The sequence below is a fragment of the Schizophyllum commune genome, assembly GCF_000143185.2.
Source record: "Schizophyllum commune H4-8 unplaced genomic scaffold SCHCOscaffold_14, whole genome shotgun sequence".
In the NCBI taxonomy this organism is placed as follows: domain Eukaryota; kingdom Fungi; phylum Basidiomycota; class Agaricomycetes; order Agaricales; family Schizophyllaceae; genus Schizophyllum; species Schizophyllum commune.
Genome location: NW_026089551.1, coordinates 529,632 through 545,360, shown reverse-complemented (window position 1 = coordinate 545,360; position 15,729 = coordinate 529,632). Strand labels below are relative to the sequence as shown.

The following is a 15,729-nucleotide window of genomic DNA, read 5'->3' as shown; positions in this document are numbered from 1 at the left end:
GCAAGTGCGCCTTGCCTTAGACTCTCACTCGACGACGGAGAGCAGATATGGTGCGTGGTATGCAAGGTGACCGGGATGTATACTGATACATTGCACAGGGAAACGCAGCATCAGGACTTGGGCAGGGCGGGCCGCCGAACCCGAACCAGGACAAGGACAAGAAGGAGAAGGACCAGAAGAAGAAATGGGAGCCGCCCCTCCCGACGCGCGTCGGAAAGAAGAAGCGCAAGGGCCCTGCCACCGCGTCTAAACTCCCTCCTGTCTACCCCACCACCCGCTGCCGCCTCAAATTACTGAAGATGGAGCGCATCAAGGACTACCTGCTCATGGAGGAGGAGTTCATCCAGAACCAGGAGCGCCTCAAGCCCGAGACGCGCGAGGAGAAGAACGAGGAGGACCGCTCGAAGGTGGACGACCTGCGCGGGAGCCCGATGGCGGTGGGCACGATGGAGGAGATCGTGGACGACGACCATGCGATCATCAGCACGTCGAGCGGGCCCGAGTTCTATGTGTCGATCATGAGCTATGTGGACAAGGACTTGCTGGAGCCGGGCTGCCAGGTACTGCTGCATCACAAGACGCAGTCCATCGTGGGCGTGTTGCAGGATGACGCGGACCCGATGGTCAGCGTTATGAAACTCGACAAGGCGCCAACGGAGAGCTACGCGGATATTGGTGGCCTGGAACAGCAGATTCAGGAGATCAAGGTGCGTGTATTGCTCCTTTTCGTGTCCCTGAAGCTCACACACCCTCAGGAATCCGTCGAGTTGCCACTTACCCACCCCGAATTGTACGAAGAGATGGGTATCAAGCCGCCAAAGGGTGTCATCCTTTACGGTGTACCCGGTACTGGCAAGACCCTCCTCGCTAAGGCCGTCGCCAACCAAACATCCGCTACCTTCCTCCGTATTGTCGGCTCCGAGCTCATCCAGAAATACCTCGGAGACGGCCCGAAGCTCGTCCGCGAACTCTTCCGCGTGGCTGAAGAGCATGCGCCAAGTATCGTCTTTATTGACGAGATTGACGCGGTCGGTACGAAGCGGTATGTCCTCCTTGCGTACAACATGAAGGCCCGCGCTGACTGATTGCTCTACAGATACGACTCAACATCTGGTGGCGAGCGCGAAATTCAGCGTACCATGTTAGAACTGCTTAACCAGCTGGACGGCTTCGACACACGAGGCGATGTCAAGGTCATCATGGCCACGAACAAGATCGAGTCCCTCGACCCCGCCCTTATCCGTCCTGGACGTATCGACCGAAAGATCGAGTTCCCGCTACCCGACGTGAAGACGAAGCGTCATATCTTCCGGTACGTATTCTCGCTTCTTCCTGCAGCCTGATCGTTTTTGTGGCAACCACGTGCTTGTTCTCATGCTAACATCTCATGCAGCCTCCACACGTCCCGTATGAACCTCAGCGAGGACGTTGATCTCGAGGAGTTCGTCATGACAAAGGACGACCTCTCCGGCGCCGATATTAAGGCGGTGTGCACAGAGGCGGGTCTTTTGGCGCTGCGCGAGCGGCGGATGCGCGTGACGAAGGCGGACTTCACGTCCGCGAGGGAGAAGGTTCGTTCTTCTCATGAGACAAGCGTAGAGACGGATATTGATTACTTTCCATCTAGGTCTTGTATAGGAAGAACGAGGGCACGCCCGAAGGTCTTTACTTGTAATTTTGCATTGTCATACGTCGTATACATCATTTTCCTTTGCATGAATCGCACGCATGTGTAGCTCCATTGATTTGCAAGATGCCCCAGTCGAACTCTCCTCCCGGCTGCTGCTGAACGTTTTCGGTGTCAATTATGGACCCGCTGCAAGAAGTCGGTGTATCAGCGATGCTTATCTTGCCCGCCTTCATTCTGTTTCGTAGCGCTGTTGCCATTGCACTGTAAAATTGCCATTGTTAATCCAGGGTTCATTGAAGGTTATATGCTCATTGGTGTATCCCCGAGTCAGAAGGTGAAAGCGCTTTTGGCTCTCCGCCTCCATAGGGCGAAATATGCACGTCAGGGTTCGCCACCCGGTGTAGGGAACGTCGACGTCAACCACAAACCTCGGATCGGACGGATCCCCGCCTTCGAGAGGTCTGAACTGAGGCTGCGGCCATTCGTTTGCGATTTCCAGGTGGGCGTATGCACAACGGCTCTCCCCTGCTCTCATCTGAAAAGTGATGCCAACGACTTTATCAACGAGACGGAAGATGAAGTGCACGTCTCGAGCCCTTATGCGAGCTGCTGTATGCATCAGCAGTGCTCCGCTGGAACGCTCGTTCGGTCTGACCTTCGCACTTTGCATTGCGCTGACAGTCGTTCCTGTGTCCTCCGTCCCGCCAGTGGAGGCGTTGGCAGGCTTTGGAGCAGTACAATGCCTCAGCGCAAGGGCAGGCGCGCAGAGGGGTCGTTTTAGGGCTCGTGCACTGTTGCACTGCATAAGGAACCCGATAAAGGACAACGATGGGTGAGACCCACCAGCGCATTGCAGCACCTCGCCGTCCGTTCCCAATCCGCATCGGCGCTTTTACGTTCCCATTGACGCCTGAGTGCGAAAGAGATTATCTGCTCCAGCTCGCGGGGGAGAGGGCGCGTATTATCTTCTGACTGCATGTCCTTGTCGAAGGTACGCGTCGCCTTTCGAAAGATGAGAGCGGCCTTAATGCAGTCAAGGAGCTGGCTAATGTCACTACGTGCATTCTTCTGAAGGATGGAAACAAGAACGTGGAAGAGACCTTCTTGCAATGCGTGCACAGTGTAGCGGGCGTCGAGCATGCACAAGTCGACCAACACCCTGTACGCCGTTTCGTACACACGCCTATCGTTCGTCGAGTCCTTCGAGTGGTACACGCGTAGGACTTTCACCAGTGCGCCCACGACGCATCGTGAGAGTAGGCGAATGCGCAGGTCCGGACTGACTGCCATGGTTTGAACGAAGAAGATGTGTGACATCAGCTGGACCGCCATTGTCGGTTCGGTGTGGTGCTTCAAGATCATCCTGATATGCCGGGCTGCGACGTGGTGCAGATGGCGGAGGTCATCCCCGACGACATGTCGAACTCCGGCAGCAGCTATGTGCTGTTCCTCCCGTATAGCGAAAGATCGTAGAAGCATTGGGAATACCGATGCGCATTCAGATGCAAAAGAAGCGCGAGGAGCTTCGTGCATCCCAGATGCGTAGAGCTTGGTCGCCGATGAGTAGTACACGCTGACAGCCGTTTGTAGTGCGGAAATCTCGGGTGACAATATGATCGCCTTTGAAAGCGAGAAATCGAGGTACGCTATGCATCTGAGAAGGCGGGTAGCCTCATTCGTGGCAGCGAAAAGCTTTTTTCTCTGGGGTGATGGCAGCTCAGTGAGCCGTATGTCATGACTGAACATGCACATATAATCAGCCCAACGGCAGATGTCACGCCAGAAGGACTGGTCCTCCTTCAAGGGAGCGGAGTAGTCGTCGAGACTATCGATCAGCACCAGGGTAGAGAACGTCCCGAGTGCCAGAACGAAGCCATCTCCTGCTTCTGAGGTCAGAAATTCTTCCAGCGGTATATCAGACGGAGGAGATCTGGAGATGATACGAAAGGGATTCCTTCTGAGTAAGCGACGGCCTTCCTCGATGGTCTGTCGCTGGGGGCCGATCGGAGACTGTACTTCGAGGTCAAGCCGCTCAAGCGCACGCCTGAGCGCGCGAAGGTCGGAAAAATCGCGATATCGTAGTTCGGTCATCTCATCTATCTATCATTATGACATAGTCATATCTTGGGCTTGCTGCAACGACAAGCGGCGTACCGTGCCTTCCAGCTATGATGGACGGAGGACGGAATGAACGTTGATGCTTGAGGGATTGAGCAAGAAAAGACATGCCCTCAAGTGAACGGCACATGGTCGGCCACGTGCGGGGCGGCCTTTCGACTGAGGGTGACAATTACCTACGACTCTTGGCTGTTGCGTCCATGTGCGCTCATGAATTCTGGCTTGCATGTTCATCTGTGCTTGCGCTTGACCAGATACAGAACATCCTGGATTGCTTCCTCAAAAGGAACGACGTCGATCGGGTTTTGGTTAGGCACAACCTGACCCACAACCTTCTGGACGTCGTGTGAGAGTGATCACGGATGGCATCCGACAGAGTGTCAATACTTGACTCGAAGAATGACCTGGCGTGCACATGTTAACCCAATGCACTGTGGGCTCCGGCGACGAGCGAATCTGTGGTCTGCCCTCACTGCACTGCAAGTGCCCTGCTGCTCCCTGGCAAATTCTCGTGTATGTACTTCAAGCATCCTCGGACCCCCGAGTTGGTACGGTCTTGTCGCCCATCCGCGGACAATCCTCAAGGTCTCACGCGTCATGGCGATCGTCCAAGAATCAGTCTCGGTTAGCTGCCGGCCGAGCAGACTACGACCTAGGGGCAAGAACTTCCCCTGTCTATCGCGCGTATATAAGACGGCCTCGTCGAGAGTCCCCTTAGACATACACACCTCTGCCAGCCATGGGAAAGTACCCGCCTACCACCTTCATCGCTGATCAGCTCTCCTATCACGCGCCGGTCCTCAAGAAAGACCTGTCTGGGAAGACGGTCGTCGTCATTGGCGCGAATGTAGGCCTTGGGTACGAAGCATCGAAGCACTTCGCAACGATGGGGGCCGCCAAAGTCATCATGGCGTGCCGTAGCAAAGAGCGTGGCTCTGCAGCGGTTGAGCGTGCGTGAATTTATCCCTCTCTGAGGGTCAATTAACTCAAGACCAATTTGCAGGCGCGCAGCAAGAGTCAGGGCTGAAGACCCTGGAGTTGATGCTCGTAGACCTGGCTGATTTCTCTTCGGTGACGAAGTTCGTCGCCGAGCTAGAGGCGCGCGTGGATCGCCTCGACTACCTGGTCCTGAACGCAGGCATAATCCCAGGCAGTACCAAGCGCGAGACGACAGTGGATGGCTGGGAGCCAACGTGAGCATGTTCGAAATACCAGTCGCATCCAGACTGATCACTCGTGCAGAATACAAACCAATGTGATTTCGACATCTCTCCTCGCGCTCCTGTTGTTGCCCCTCCAAATACGCACAGCGCGGGAGAGGAATACCATCCCGCGCACGGTCGTTGTCGCCAGCGCCGTGCACTACTGGGCCCCGCCTTGGGGGAGGGATATCCTCAATGCTCCGGGAATCTTGAAAGCGCTGTCCGACAAGGAGGAGATCGAGTGAGCATCCTTGCACCCGGATATTGCGGACGGTGGCTGACCGTAGTTGCAGTACCTCGGTGCGCTACCAGGAATCAAAATGTATAGTATTTCTTTCGCTTTCCCTCGCACCACCACCGGCTGACGTGCATTCCCAGTGTGCAACGTCCTTTTTGCACGCGCCCTCAACGAGCGCCTCCGCCAGACGCACCCCACCATCATCGTTAACTCCGTCGACCCCGGCCTCTGCTCTACCAGCCTCTCCCGCAACATGAAGCCTGAGGATCTGCCCCTTGCTCGCCGCCTCATGTTCGCCACTCTCTCCGTCTCCGCTGAGGTCGGCAGCCGGGAGCTCATGTGGGCGGCCCTCGCCGGCAGCGAGCATGCGGACTCGATGCGCGGCGCGTTCTGCAGCCGCAATATGGTGCGCGAGCCCTCGGACTTTGTGCTCAGCGAGGATGGGCGGATTGCGCAGGATATGAACTGGGTGAGGACGTCTCAGTGACTTTGCGTGTGCGTAGGCTGATGTCTGTGTCCAGCGCGAGATTGTGGCAATTGGCGAGAAGATCGAGCCGAAGATTGGCCAGATCGTGAAGGAATATTTGTTGGACCTGTAGTTGACCTTGATGTGTCTTCGGAGACTTTGTACCCAGCGTCCATGTGTGCATTATAGAACCGACGATATATACAGCATGTTGTACCATTGTCCATTGCATTGTCCATTCGTATCCAATCTCAGGGCGACCTCGCCTAGCCTCAACGGCCTAGCATGCGCCCTCGCACGATTTTTACAAGCTACAAGGTAAGCGCCATCCGCAATGTAGCCAACGCAAACAAGATAATTGAACGCAGGACCCGTTTAGCTGCAGACCGGGATAGTAACATTCTTGAGGGTGCGACTGAATGATTTCGTCAGCGAACCCTACGACAGGACGAAGAGAAATAGTCATACTCCGAGTTGAACAAGCCCCACCAGCCCTCCACGCCGCCGTACGTCTCGTCCTTCCACTCCTCGTCAAAGAACTACGCCCTTGTGTCAGCGGCAGACCTCACAATGAAAACTACCGGAAACGCACCTCGAAAAAGAAGTACTCCGTCCCATTCGCATTCGCCTGGCATACGAAGGTATCGAGGAAGACTTGGAGGTTGGCCTCGGAAGCCTCTGAGGCCCCATTTGTTTCGGTGCTGGTGTTGGAGGATTTCTGGCAGTCCAATACGATAAGCCAACTCACGCAATCGATGGAGACAGTGGGCGAGAGCAGACACGCACCGTCGGCCACCCGGTCTCCGCGATGTACATCTGCGGCTTGTTGTCGACCTCGTCCGAGATGCTGACATCGTTCGTCTGGAAGAACTGCCAGGTCCAGGTTGCGGCGTCGTCGATGCTGACGTCGCCGAACCAGGGGTGCACGTTGGCCATCTGAAGGAGATCATCGTCAGAGGAATGGCACATGCGGATATGCAACGTCTCGAATATCGAAGGAGAGAAATCTGGAGACGTACCCCATAGTCCACCGACGACAACAGCTTCTCGTTGAAGTACGCCCCCGCGTCCGCCGTGCCGACGGACAAATCGACGCCTATGTCGCTCAGCATGCTGCGAGTGTCGGTGATGTTGGTGATGAGCATCTCCGCTGCGGTGGTGCCAACGGTCCCCGTTACGTCGTCCGTACCCTGGCTTTCCACATAGCTATGAGATTGGACGGTCAGCAGAGACCTAGGAGGAAGAGGATGACGCCGTACTTCAACATGAACTCGTTGCCGACCGTGATGCCGCTAGGGAGATGCGTCAACGACCTGTTTGAGCAGGGGGGAAAGCGCTGTGCTCACCCAATATGATCCGTGCCATATGTCTGGATGACCTCCTTGATCGTGTCGCGCTGCCGCTCGTACGCCTCTCCGCCATCGGTGGCAGAGACGTAGTTTCCCAGCCAGACTGTGAGATCGACCTTCGTCTGTTGGATCGCCTCGAGAACTAGCGCGGATTGATTGCAATCGGCGCCGTATAGGCGGACGCGCTGAGGATGTATGAGCAAGGGTAATTGATGAAGGGTGGATGTGAGAACGTACGGTCGTGATCTGGGATAGAAGTTGGACGTCTTTGATGACATCGTCCAGCGAGTTGCCACAATTGGCGTCCAGCTGCGAACCGGCGGGTGTATCTGTGGAACGTCGTCTGAGAAGATCGACCCTAAAAAGAGGGGATGAACGCACATGCAATCCCGTAGAACGAGACATGCAAATTCTCGTCCTTGTTGAAATCGCTGGGATCTCCCGACGAGGACGAGTTCGACGCCAAGTTCAACTTTGATGAGCTGCTGTTGTTCCTCGACACCAGCACGCCAGCGACTATGCCCGCGACAGCTCCTGCAATGAGCAGAGCAACCCCTGCGAGTATCTGCCGTCACATGCCAGTGAGCTTCCACCGTGGCTTTTCAAGCGAACCGATAAGTCTCCAGTCCAAGTATAGCACCCACCCAGCACCGTCGCGATTTATTTGGCTTCTCGCGGGCCCCGGCTGCCCAGGGCGAGGCCTTCGTCGCATCACCGTCCTCCCACTCGCGGTCGATGTTGTGCATGTAGGATCGGCCGGCGGGGGTGTCCGCAGCGAGGGGTGGGGTGTAGCCTTGCTGGGTGAGAGGAATGTCTTGCGATGAGGGGTTGAGGTTCGCAGCTGATGCGTATGGGGACTCGTCGCGGAAGCGATGGGCAGGCTGGGAGAGTGCACTGGTTAGATGCGAATGGAGAGGAAGTGGATGCAAAAGACTCACAGGTACGTTCTCATAGTAGTCCTGCAGCTCGGTATGCGTCGATCCGCGCGGGTCGTCCCTATAAGGAGAGTGCATCGAGGGCGGTCAGAAGACGAGAGGGGATGCGCCGAGGATGGGACAGAGGACGAGGGCCGCGCTATGGGAGCACGTAGCAGCGCCACGAATGCAAGAATGAGAAGTATGAGTGCAAGAAGCAGAAAAGAGCGACAAGGAAGAAAAACTGCAGAACCTTGGTGAGACAGCCCGCGGATATAGACTAGGCTGACTGCGGCAGGCTGCGCGCACCGTCCGATCCGGCGGACTCTTGCGAGGCGACGGCGCAATAATAGAGTCAGGCACCGCAGCGCGTCGAGGCCGCCTGATCGGGCGGGCAGTGCAATTCGTCCGCGGTGGCAAAACAAAGAACAAGCCGATCCATATACGGAAAACAATGGCATCGCCACTTGGGGGTGCATTTGGTGAAGTGAGGTCGTCTGAGCCAAGGGAAATAGGGAGATGGACTAGCGCTAACACATGCGCTTTTCGCTGAGAAGCTCAAGCTAACGCAAAGGAGCCTGCTGTGCAAAGATACGACACAATTGAGTATGGAGTGACTGGCCTTCACTCGTGATCACCAAGCGGATGTTCAACATTCTCGGTCAATTTGTGCATGATGGACCGTGAAGCCAGAAATTGTGCTACTTAGTGTCCTGGACTGGCCTTGATGAGAGTAGAAAACAAGCAGCATGCGTGGGAACTTTCCTTTTCAGCCACGTTTGGGTGCTTGTATGGCCCATGGCCCCGGTGCAGCAATTCATGCTTTCAGCTCCAAGTTCCTTGTGCTTTTTGTTCCCCCTTCACACAAGTTTAGATCGTACAATTTCGTTTTATTCTGTTGCAACATCGTAGGTAGACGTGATGAAGAAGTATGAAAGGCATAATGATAGTCAATAAGGATACAGTAGCATGGGTGGTTTCGTGATACAGAAGCGTGGTCGTTGAGAGGGGAGCGTGAATGCGGAGGTCCAGGGCGTGAAAAGGCGTCAATGGGAAGTCAACAAAAGTTCCGGGCGGGCCTCGCAGAGGCGCATAGAAGTACAGGCCGAAGAGGGAGGCAAGGACGGTGGTGTTCGACGCGCGAGACGCTGCGGTCGTTGAGTTGTTGAGAGAAGTTGAAGGTTGGGCATGCTGATGGACGCCGCGAAGGGCGCGTAAGCGTGTTTCAGGGTGCAGCCGAGCTCATAGCTGGCGCGAGAGAACGGCCCAGCTGGCAACGCCAGCGACCGCCGCGAGGACGAGGAGGGTGATCAGAGCGAAGAGGCATCTGGAAGTACGGGTCAGCTCAATGAACTTCGAGCATAGAAAAACGACAACTAACCTCTTCGCCCACTTGACCTCCACGCTACGAATGTGCGCGACGATGCGCGCACGCTCCTCTTCCGTCTTTTCAGGCATCCATGCAGCCTCGACGTCCTCATCGGACGAGGGCGCGGGTGCGGAGAGGGGAGTGAGGAGGATGCAGGATCCGATGATCCAGAAGAGGGGGAATACTGAAAGTCGGAGTAAGTACAAGTCCCCGATCACCAAGATCCAGTGCTACTCACAGAAGCCAAACTTGAAGAGGAACATCGCGAGCGTTGTCGGCTCGTACTTCTTCGTATACTCCGGCGGGGAGGGGTCCTCCTCGTATGCGGGGGGAGCCTCGACGTCCGCGGACAGGCGCCGATCGTGGCGGCTGGTGTGGGTGGGCGCCGCGCCGTTGAGAGCGTACCCGAAGAACGAGTCCATCGGGTTCATCTCGAGGGCGGCGTGCGCGTCGTGGGTGACCACCGAGGCGGGGACCGGGAGCGACGAAGTGCGCGGAGGAGGCACGATCGCGGTCGAAGAGGTGGAGGCGGTAGAGGCAGCGGCAGACATGATAGTCGTCGAAGTGCTAAGTCGTAGGGGTGCTGAGTCGTTGAGGTGCTGAGGGCGGCGTCGAGGACAGCGGCGGAAGTGAGGAGCCCATTCCGCCGCCGGGGGTGTTATATATCATCGTGCGGCGACGAGCAATCGAGGACGAGGGCAATCGACTTTGCATTCCCTCGTGACGGCGGGCGTTGCTAGGTGACCTTGGTTACCGAGCTCGACCTTTGGTCGTATTTGCATGGCACAAACAGAGCCAAGCAATGGCAATGAGAAATTCCCTCTTTTGTGAATTCCCTTTTTGGAAGTTTGTGTTGTGACCACCGGCTTGGAGGGTTCTGGTGCCCACTGGGGCCACCGCAAGCGTACCAGGATGGCAGCCTCTTGGTTTAGTGCGTCATCGCTACCTATCGATCTCATGCATAGCGTGTTCGTACTGTTGTGATCTCAGCCTTCTGGGGGGCACGCAGACGGGCGACAGCCCACGTATGAATTTCCGAAAACCAAACATAGGAGCAGCATAAAGGCTCGACACTAAACAAAGTCTAGTCTACCGACGTTGAGGCCTCCTCAGCGGAAAGAAAGAGGAAGAAAGGTGCAGGTTAAGCGACTTCGTCAAAACCGAATTAGCCAAGGAAGACACATGAATCTTTCCAGGGCCCTTCAGGCTCAGAGAAGCACTCTCACGCACAGCGCCGACGTGCTCTCCCAAGGCTCATACTGAATTAAGGCTCGCATCTCGCACGGCTTGTGTTACAATGGGCTTTTGAACCACTTCGGAACCGTGGGAATCGACATCGGAAGCAAACTTAAAAGTGATCGGACGCTGGAACTCCCAGGATATCCACGGAACTCCAGCGATTTGGGTTTCGCAGAGTTCCGTGGCAATCCGTGGCAATGCTAGCTGGCCGTTTTCGGTGGAAATGACCCTTGTATCCATCGTAGACGGTGTTACCTGGAAATCCTGGCCAGTGGATGGATAAGGAGAGCGCATCGAACGGTAGCGACGACGGCCTGGGGTCAGCCGTACTTCCTCAAAATCGCCGATATGTTTCCAACGTCCGCGATATCTTTGCGCACAAGTGGAAGCGATCATGAGGATAAGCGCTGAGTGCAAGCAGTGCAGCACAGGAATCTTTTCTTGTCGAGCGCTGATCGCGAGACGCCCATCGATTGGACTGGTGACATTGCTGCAGGACACGAGCTATCGAGGCCTATACAGTACACGCTGGGTGCGGGGCCAGGGGCGAGATGATAGGCTGTAGCGAGAGCGCGCATGACCGCTGATCCGGGGAAGGATGTGGGCTTTGCGAGAATTGCGGGGAACGAGGAGCGCGTCGTTGACGTCGTCAGCGCTGATTGTGACGCCGCTAGTCGCCGTAGCTTGACGTCAGGCGCAGCGACGGGGTCGCACGGGGGTTGTCGAGGAGGTGGATGCGGCGAACAACCAGGGGCAGCCGGCGTTGACGACGTGTGGGAAAGGCTGTGCGGGTCGCGCGACGTCATTGAATATTTGTTTTCTCTTGACTTTTACCGCCATCGCCAGGCGTTTGCTCCCGCCGCCGTCGCGCTCGCCGTCCTGGCTAACACGCGGCCTCCCCGCCCCTTCTCCTTTCTACGGCGCCCTCGCCGCGCCCAGACAGCCCCCGAGCCGCCGCCGACACCCGCGACGCCGCCGCGACCATCCGCACCCGGGCCGCCGCCGCCATCCCAACCCACCATCCTCCCTCCCACGACCCCGATGGTCTCCGAGCCCGAATCTGCGCCAACCAAGGCGTCGCTCAAGGCTTGGTGGACCCATTTCACCACCGCGCAGAAGATGAAGCGCGACGCAGAGCAGCGCCAGGGTCCGTCGCCCGCACGCCGCCGCGCCCGCACCGAACCACGCTCACCCCGATCACCAGCCCAGGACGAGCATCCAGTCTTCGGCAAGCCGCTGCGTGAAAGCTTGCGCTACGCCTCCGTGCAAATATCCACTGCGAATGCCAACGGCGAACTATACGTATGGGGCTGCATCCCCGTCGTCGTCGCTAAGTGCGGGCTATATCTGAAGGAGAACGGTGCGTCACTATCCGTTTATCAGTCCCCAATGCCTTACGCGTCCCCAGCAACTGAGGTCCCCGGCACCTTCCGCGTCAACGGGTCCAACAAGCGCATGCGCGAGCTTCAGCAGGCTTTTGAGACGCCCCCACGCGTGCGTGTCAACCCCCCTACCCTTCCCCTCCCCCCACTCACTCACCCGCAGTATGGCAAAGACCTGGACTGGAAACAGGAAACATATACCACTCACGACGTTGCCAGCGTCTTCCGAAGATACCTCACCCAGATGCCAGAACCGGTCATACCCTACGACCTCTATCACGACTTCCGCGATGCCCTCGCAAAGCAGCCCAACACCCACGAGCAGGTCGTCACCACCTACAAGCGCCTCCTCCGCCAGATGCCCCCGCCGAACCAATACCTCCTCCTTTACGTCCTCGACCTCCTCTCAGTCTTTGCGCGCAAATCGGACAAGAACCTAATGACTGCCGAGAGTGAGTGTCATACTTTCGCCCCCCTTCTTACCTTCCCAACGAAACACGTCGCGGCAGGAGGCGTACGAAGGCCGCGACGCGATATTCACTGAATTGTGTGCCCACGCGCCCTTCTGATCGACCTCGGTACTGACCCCCCTCCAGATCTCGCCGTCATCTTCCGCCCAGGCATAATCTCGCATCCCTCGCACGAGCTTTCGCCTAACGAGCACCGGCTCAGCCAGAAGGTCCTCGAGTTCCTCATCGCGCACCAGGAGCTCTTCATCTTTGACATCCCCCCGCCTCCCGGAACGCCTGGGTCGCCGATTGATGAGGACTTCGTGGCGGTGCCAAGCTCTGACGACGAGCAGTCGCAGGTAGGCGGCGGGTGGCGATTGGTCGGGCGCAATCGCTCGCAACGTGTAGCGCGAAGGAAGACAATAGACCGCACAGGTAAGCGTTCGCTATAGGGCAAATCAGGCCGCGCCGTTGCCGCGTGCACGACTTCTACCAATGCCCTTCGCCCTCAATACCGCCTCCACTCACCCTCCACCATCCTACCCTTTGCCCAACACGCCTCATGTTCAGCCAATACCAATTTCTTACCCCCGACGCCCGCCCATCTCTCGTTAACGTTGCCCCCTCCCGCCAATACTTCCCCTCCTTTACTACTGGCGCTAACGCGCCTCCCTTAGACCACCCTCCAAAGTCCGCATCGCCCTCCCTTGACCCCGTCATGGAGTCAGGCGCGCACGAAGAGGGCACACAGGTGCGCCGGCGGCGGACGCTGCCTTCTGTGCGCTCGCCGAGCCTTAGAGCGTCAGCATCAGGGAGCATAGCGAGTGTCGCGAGGGGCGATTCCTTGAGGAGGGGAGAAGGTGACGCGGCGACGAAGGAGGGTGAGAGCACGCTCAAGCGCGAAGGCTCTCAGAAGCGCGAGCGCGAGCCGGACAGCGGGACGCAATCGGACCGCGAGGAGCGGCGCGTGCTGCGGAAGCAGCGACGGCCATCGACGGCGAATATCAAGTCATAGCCTGGCGGGAGGCGCGTCAGGACCTGCGGTCGGCGTCCCTCGCCGCGCTGCGTTGCGTCCCTCACCGCGCCGTCTCGTCGCGCCGTATTGGATTCGGATCCATATCTATCTATTATTGTTAAGTTGCTCTGTCCCCCGACTGTCCTTGCTGAACCATCATCCCGTCTGCGCGCCGCGCGTGTCTGTTCTATACTTTTTCCCTTCTTCTCTTTTCTCACCGCTCGTGGTCGCCGACCACAACGTACGCTAATAGTGTTCGACTCGCGTACGTACGTCTATCACTACTACTACTACTTTAGGGTTTCTTTTTCCTCTTCTACCTCTCCTACATATGTGCGCGCAGACCTGTAGTATTTTCGCGACCCTGTAGATTTACCCCGCGCGTTTGTCGTTACCCGCTTCGTTCTGATAGTTGTGGCTGGCGTCTCCCTCGATCCCCTGCTACGCCTTGTTGACAGACTAGTTACGACCCCTTATGCTGCCTCACGGACGGACGTGTTCTCTTACCAGTTTCTCTGCACTTGATCATGCTTGGCCGTGGGTGGCTATAGTCGTGACTTGGGTTCATACGATACATATACATGGCGTGCTTTGTACATCGTTGAATTGCTGAAGCAGATCCAGTAACAGCCTGAGGGCATGCGAGAGCCTTGTGTTATGATAATTTAGGACAATCCTTGCGTCTGATTTTGCTGTTAGGGAGTATTCGAAGGCTTCTGTCGAGACCTGAGCCAGGCCTGTGGGAGATTCTTGACGAGCAGAAGATCTCCACTGGTGCTTTGGACGAGGTAGGTAGGTAGGTAGGTAGGTAGGTAAGTAGCTACCCCCATCGCCAAGGCCCTCCGGTCCGATCCCCCGAATCGTTCGATTACTGCCAATAAGCGCCCACCTCGCTGCATCCTTCCCCTTACCCTCGTCCCTCCTTCACTCTTTCCCCTCAGCCCACCATGCCCAAAGTCACCGTCCCCCACCCTCCCCCAAGCGCCGCGGAGGCGACGCCCCCAGCTCCGTTGACCGACGCGCAGGCGGAGATGCACAAGACGGTGCTCGAGCACTTCACCGCGGCGGACTACAAGCTGCCGCCGGGGCCCGCGGGGGAGAAGCTCCACGGGTGCGACTTGGGGGACAAGGCGGGGGAGTACGGGGCAAGGAGGGAGTTTGGGCCGGAGTTGATCGAGGAGGAGAGGTTTTGGCTGAGCTGGGAGTGTGTGCATCGGTGAGTGGGGTGTGATCGAGGGGTTCATGAGGGTCCGAGGAGAGTGGGGGTGAGAGGAGATGAATGGAGCTGATGCAGATCTATAGGTATCTGCGTGCTACGAAGTGGAAGACGGACCAGGCCATACAGAGGTTGGAAGCGACATTGCGGTGGCGTCGCGCCTTCGGGATATACGACATCGTGAACGCGAAGCATGTCGAGCCCGAGGTGTGTTCTCTCCACTTTCTCACCTACTCAAGTATGCTTACTCTGCACGCTAGGGCGTCACTGGCAAGCAGGTCCTCTTCGGGTACGACGCGCAGCGTAGACCGGGCCTCTACCTCCTCCCAAGTCGACAAAACACGGACGAGTCCCCGCGCCAGATCCACTTCGTCTTCTGGTTCCTCGAGCGCACCCTCGAGCTGATGGGCCCCGGCGTCGAGTCTCTCGCCCTCCTCATCAACTTTGGCGACCGCGGGAAGCATCCGTCCATGCGCACCGCGATGACCGTGCTCTACATCCTCCAGGAGCACTACCCCGAGCGCCTCGGCCGCGCGCTCATCATTCGCATCCCCTTCCTCGTCTCCGCCTTCTTGAAGATGATCATGCCGTTCGTGGACCCCGTTACACGCGACAAGATCCGTCTGAACCCGTCGCCGGTGAAGGAGGGCCTTTTCGCGCCGGAGGAGATCATGACGGAGGCATGGGGAGGCAAGGCGGAGTTCGAGTGGAAGCACGAGGAGTACTGGCCTGCGCTGATTGGGATGTGCGATGCGCAGAGGGAGAGGTGGACGCAGGCGTGGAAGGAGCTTGGAGGCACGGTGGGCGTCAAGGAGTGGGATTACAAGACGAGGGAGGTTGGGGCGGCTCCAATTGCAAGTGATGCGACGACCGTGTCTGTCAAAGCGGATGCGGAGGATGCTGCTCCCCAGGTCACTGAGTCGAGCGCGGTGGCTGCTTGACTGACTTGACGGCGTGCCAAAAGCTCAGAGAAGCGTGCCATAATATACCACTCAAGTGCCATAGAGATAGACATATCATACAGCTTACTTACTGGTGTCCAAGGATGATAATGGTCATGCCATACATTGAACAGGATGGACAACGCAGGCTTGCATCGGAGTCCCTCAGAATCGAGACCAAGAGCAGAGTCGAATGCGGCC

The 15,729-nt window shown here is 57.4% G+C and overlaps 8 protein-coding genes across 8 annotated transcripts; 5 read left to right on the top strand and 3 right to left on the bottom strand.

Annotated features, from left to right (window-relative positions):
- The first annotated feature begins 5 nt into the window (after positions 1–5).
- Positions 6–1,967, top strand: SCHCODRAFT_02642961 (26S proteasome subunit P45). Its single transcript, XM_003027257.2, has 6 exons — positions 6–50; positions 99–707; positions 756–1,042; positions 1,097–1,312; positions 1,394–1,571; positions 1,628–1,967. The coding sequence occupies exons 1-6, from the start codon at positions 48–50 to the stop codon at positions 1,673–1,675; spliced, it is 1,341 nt and encodes a 446-aa protein (XP_003027303.1). The 5' UTR covers positions 6–47; the 3' UTR covers positions 1,676–1,967.
- SCHCODRAFT_02673042 (uncharacterized protein) lies at positions 1,860–3,857 on the bottom strand (the record flags this gene model as incomplete). Its single annotated transcript, XM_003027083.2, has 3 exons — positions 1,860–2,429; positions 2,474–3,726; positions 3,785–3,857. The coding sequence occupies 3 exons, from the start codon at positions 3,855–3,857 to the stop codon at positions 1,860–1,862; spliced, it is 1,896 nt and encodes a 631-aa protein (XP_003027129.1).
- Positions 3,858–4,293: 436 nt separating this feature from the next.
- On the top strand, positions 4,294–5,873 carry SCHCODRAFT_02110046 (NAD(P)-binding protein). The gene is made up of 6 exons (XM_003027256.2): positions 4,294–4,698; positions 4,752–4,941; positions 4,991–5,191; positions 5,244–5,272; positions 5,329–5,657; positions 5,710–5,873. Exons 1-6 carry the CDS (start codon positions 4,488–4,490, stop codon positions 5,785–5,787), a joined length of 1,038 nt encoding a protein of 345 aa, XP_003027302.1. The 5' UTR covers positions 4,294–4,487; the 3' UTR covers positions 5,788–5,873.
- Positions 5,812–8,097, bottom strand: SCHCODRAFT_02642958 (glycoside hydrolase). Its single transcript, XM_003027082.2, has 11 exons — positions 7,942–8,097; positions 7,648–7,884; positions 7,385–7,568; positions 7,241–7,332; positions 7,001–7,188; positions 6,914–6,946; positions 6,674–6,860; positions 6,441–6,590; positions 6,247–6,372; positions 6,123–6,193; positions 5,812–6,069 (listed from the first exon to the last, which is right to left on the bottom strand). The coding sequence occupies exons 1-11, from the start codon at positions 8,014–8,016 to the stop codon at positions 6,030–6,032; spliced, it is 1,383 nt and encodes a 460-aa protein (XP_003027128.2). The 5' UTR covers positions 8,017–8,097; the 3' UTR covers positions 5,812–6,029.
- Positions 8,098–8,786: 689 nt separating this feature from the next.
- On the bottom strand, positions 8,787–10,008 carry SCHCODRAFT_02592626 (uncharacterized protein). Its single transcript, XM_003027081.2, has 3 exons — positions 9,525–10,008; positions 9,299–9,470; positions 8,787–9,244 (listed from the first exon to the last, which is right to left on the bottom strand). The coding sequence occupies exons 1-3, from the start codon at positions 9,835–9,837 to the stop codon at positions 9,160–9,162; spliced, it is 570 nt and encodes a 189-aa protein (XP_003027127.1). The 5' UTR covers positions 9,838–10,008; the 3' UTR covers positions 8,787–9,159.
- A 1,636-nt stretch (positions 10,009–11,644) lies between these two features.
- On the top strand, positions 11,645–12,808 carry SCHCODRAFT_02673038 (Rho GTPase activation protein; the record flags this gene model as incomplete). The annotated part of the gene is made up of 4 exons (XM_003027255.2): positions 11,645–11,885; positions 11,934–12,019; positions 12,071–12,359; positions 12,504–12,808. The coding sequence occupies 4 exons, from the start codon at positions 11,645–11,647 to the stop codon at positions 12,806–12,808; spliced, it is 921 nt and encodes a 306-aa protein (XP_003027301.2).
- A 43-nt stretch (positions 12,809–12,851) lies between these two features.
- Positions 12,852–13,371, top strand: SCHCODRAFT_02673037 (uncharacterized protein; the record flags this gene model as incomplete). The annotated part of the gene is made up of 2 exons (XM_050346664.1): positions 12,852–12,966; positions 13,034–13,371. The coding sequence occupies 2 exons, from the start codon at positions 12,852–12,854 to the stop codon at positions 13,369–13,371; spliced, it is 453 nt and encodes a 150-aa protein (XP_050197431.1).
- Positions 13,372–14,276: 905 nt separating this feature from the next.
- SCHCODRAFT_02642949 (CRAL/TRIO domain-containing protein) lies at positions 14,277–15,659 on the top strand. Its single transcript, XM_050346302.1, has 3 exons — positions 14,277–14,587; positions 14,674–14,794; positions 14,848–15,659. The coding sequence occupies exons 1-3, from the start codon at positions 14,319–14,321 to the stop codon at positions 15,526–15,528; spliced, it is 1,071 nt and encodes a 356-aa protein (XP_050197430.1). The 5' UTR covers positions 14,277–14,318; the 3' UTR covers positions 15,529–15,659.
- Positions 15,660–15,729: the final 70 nt, after the last annotated feature.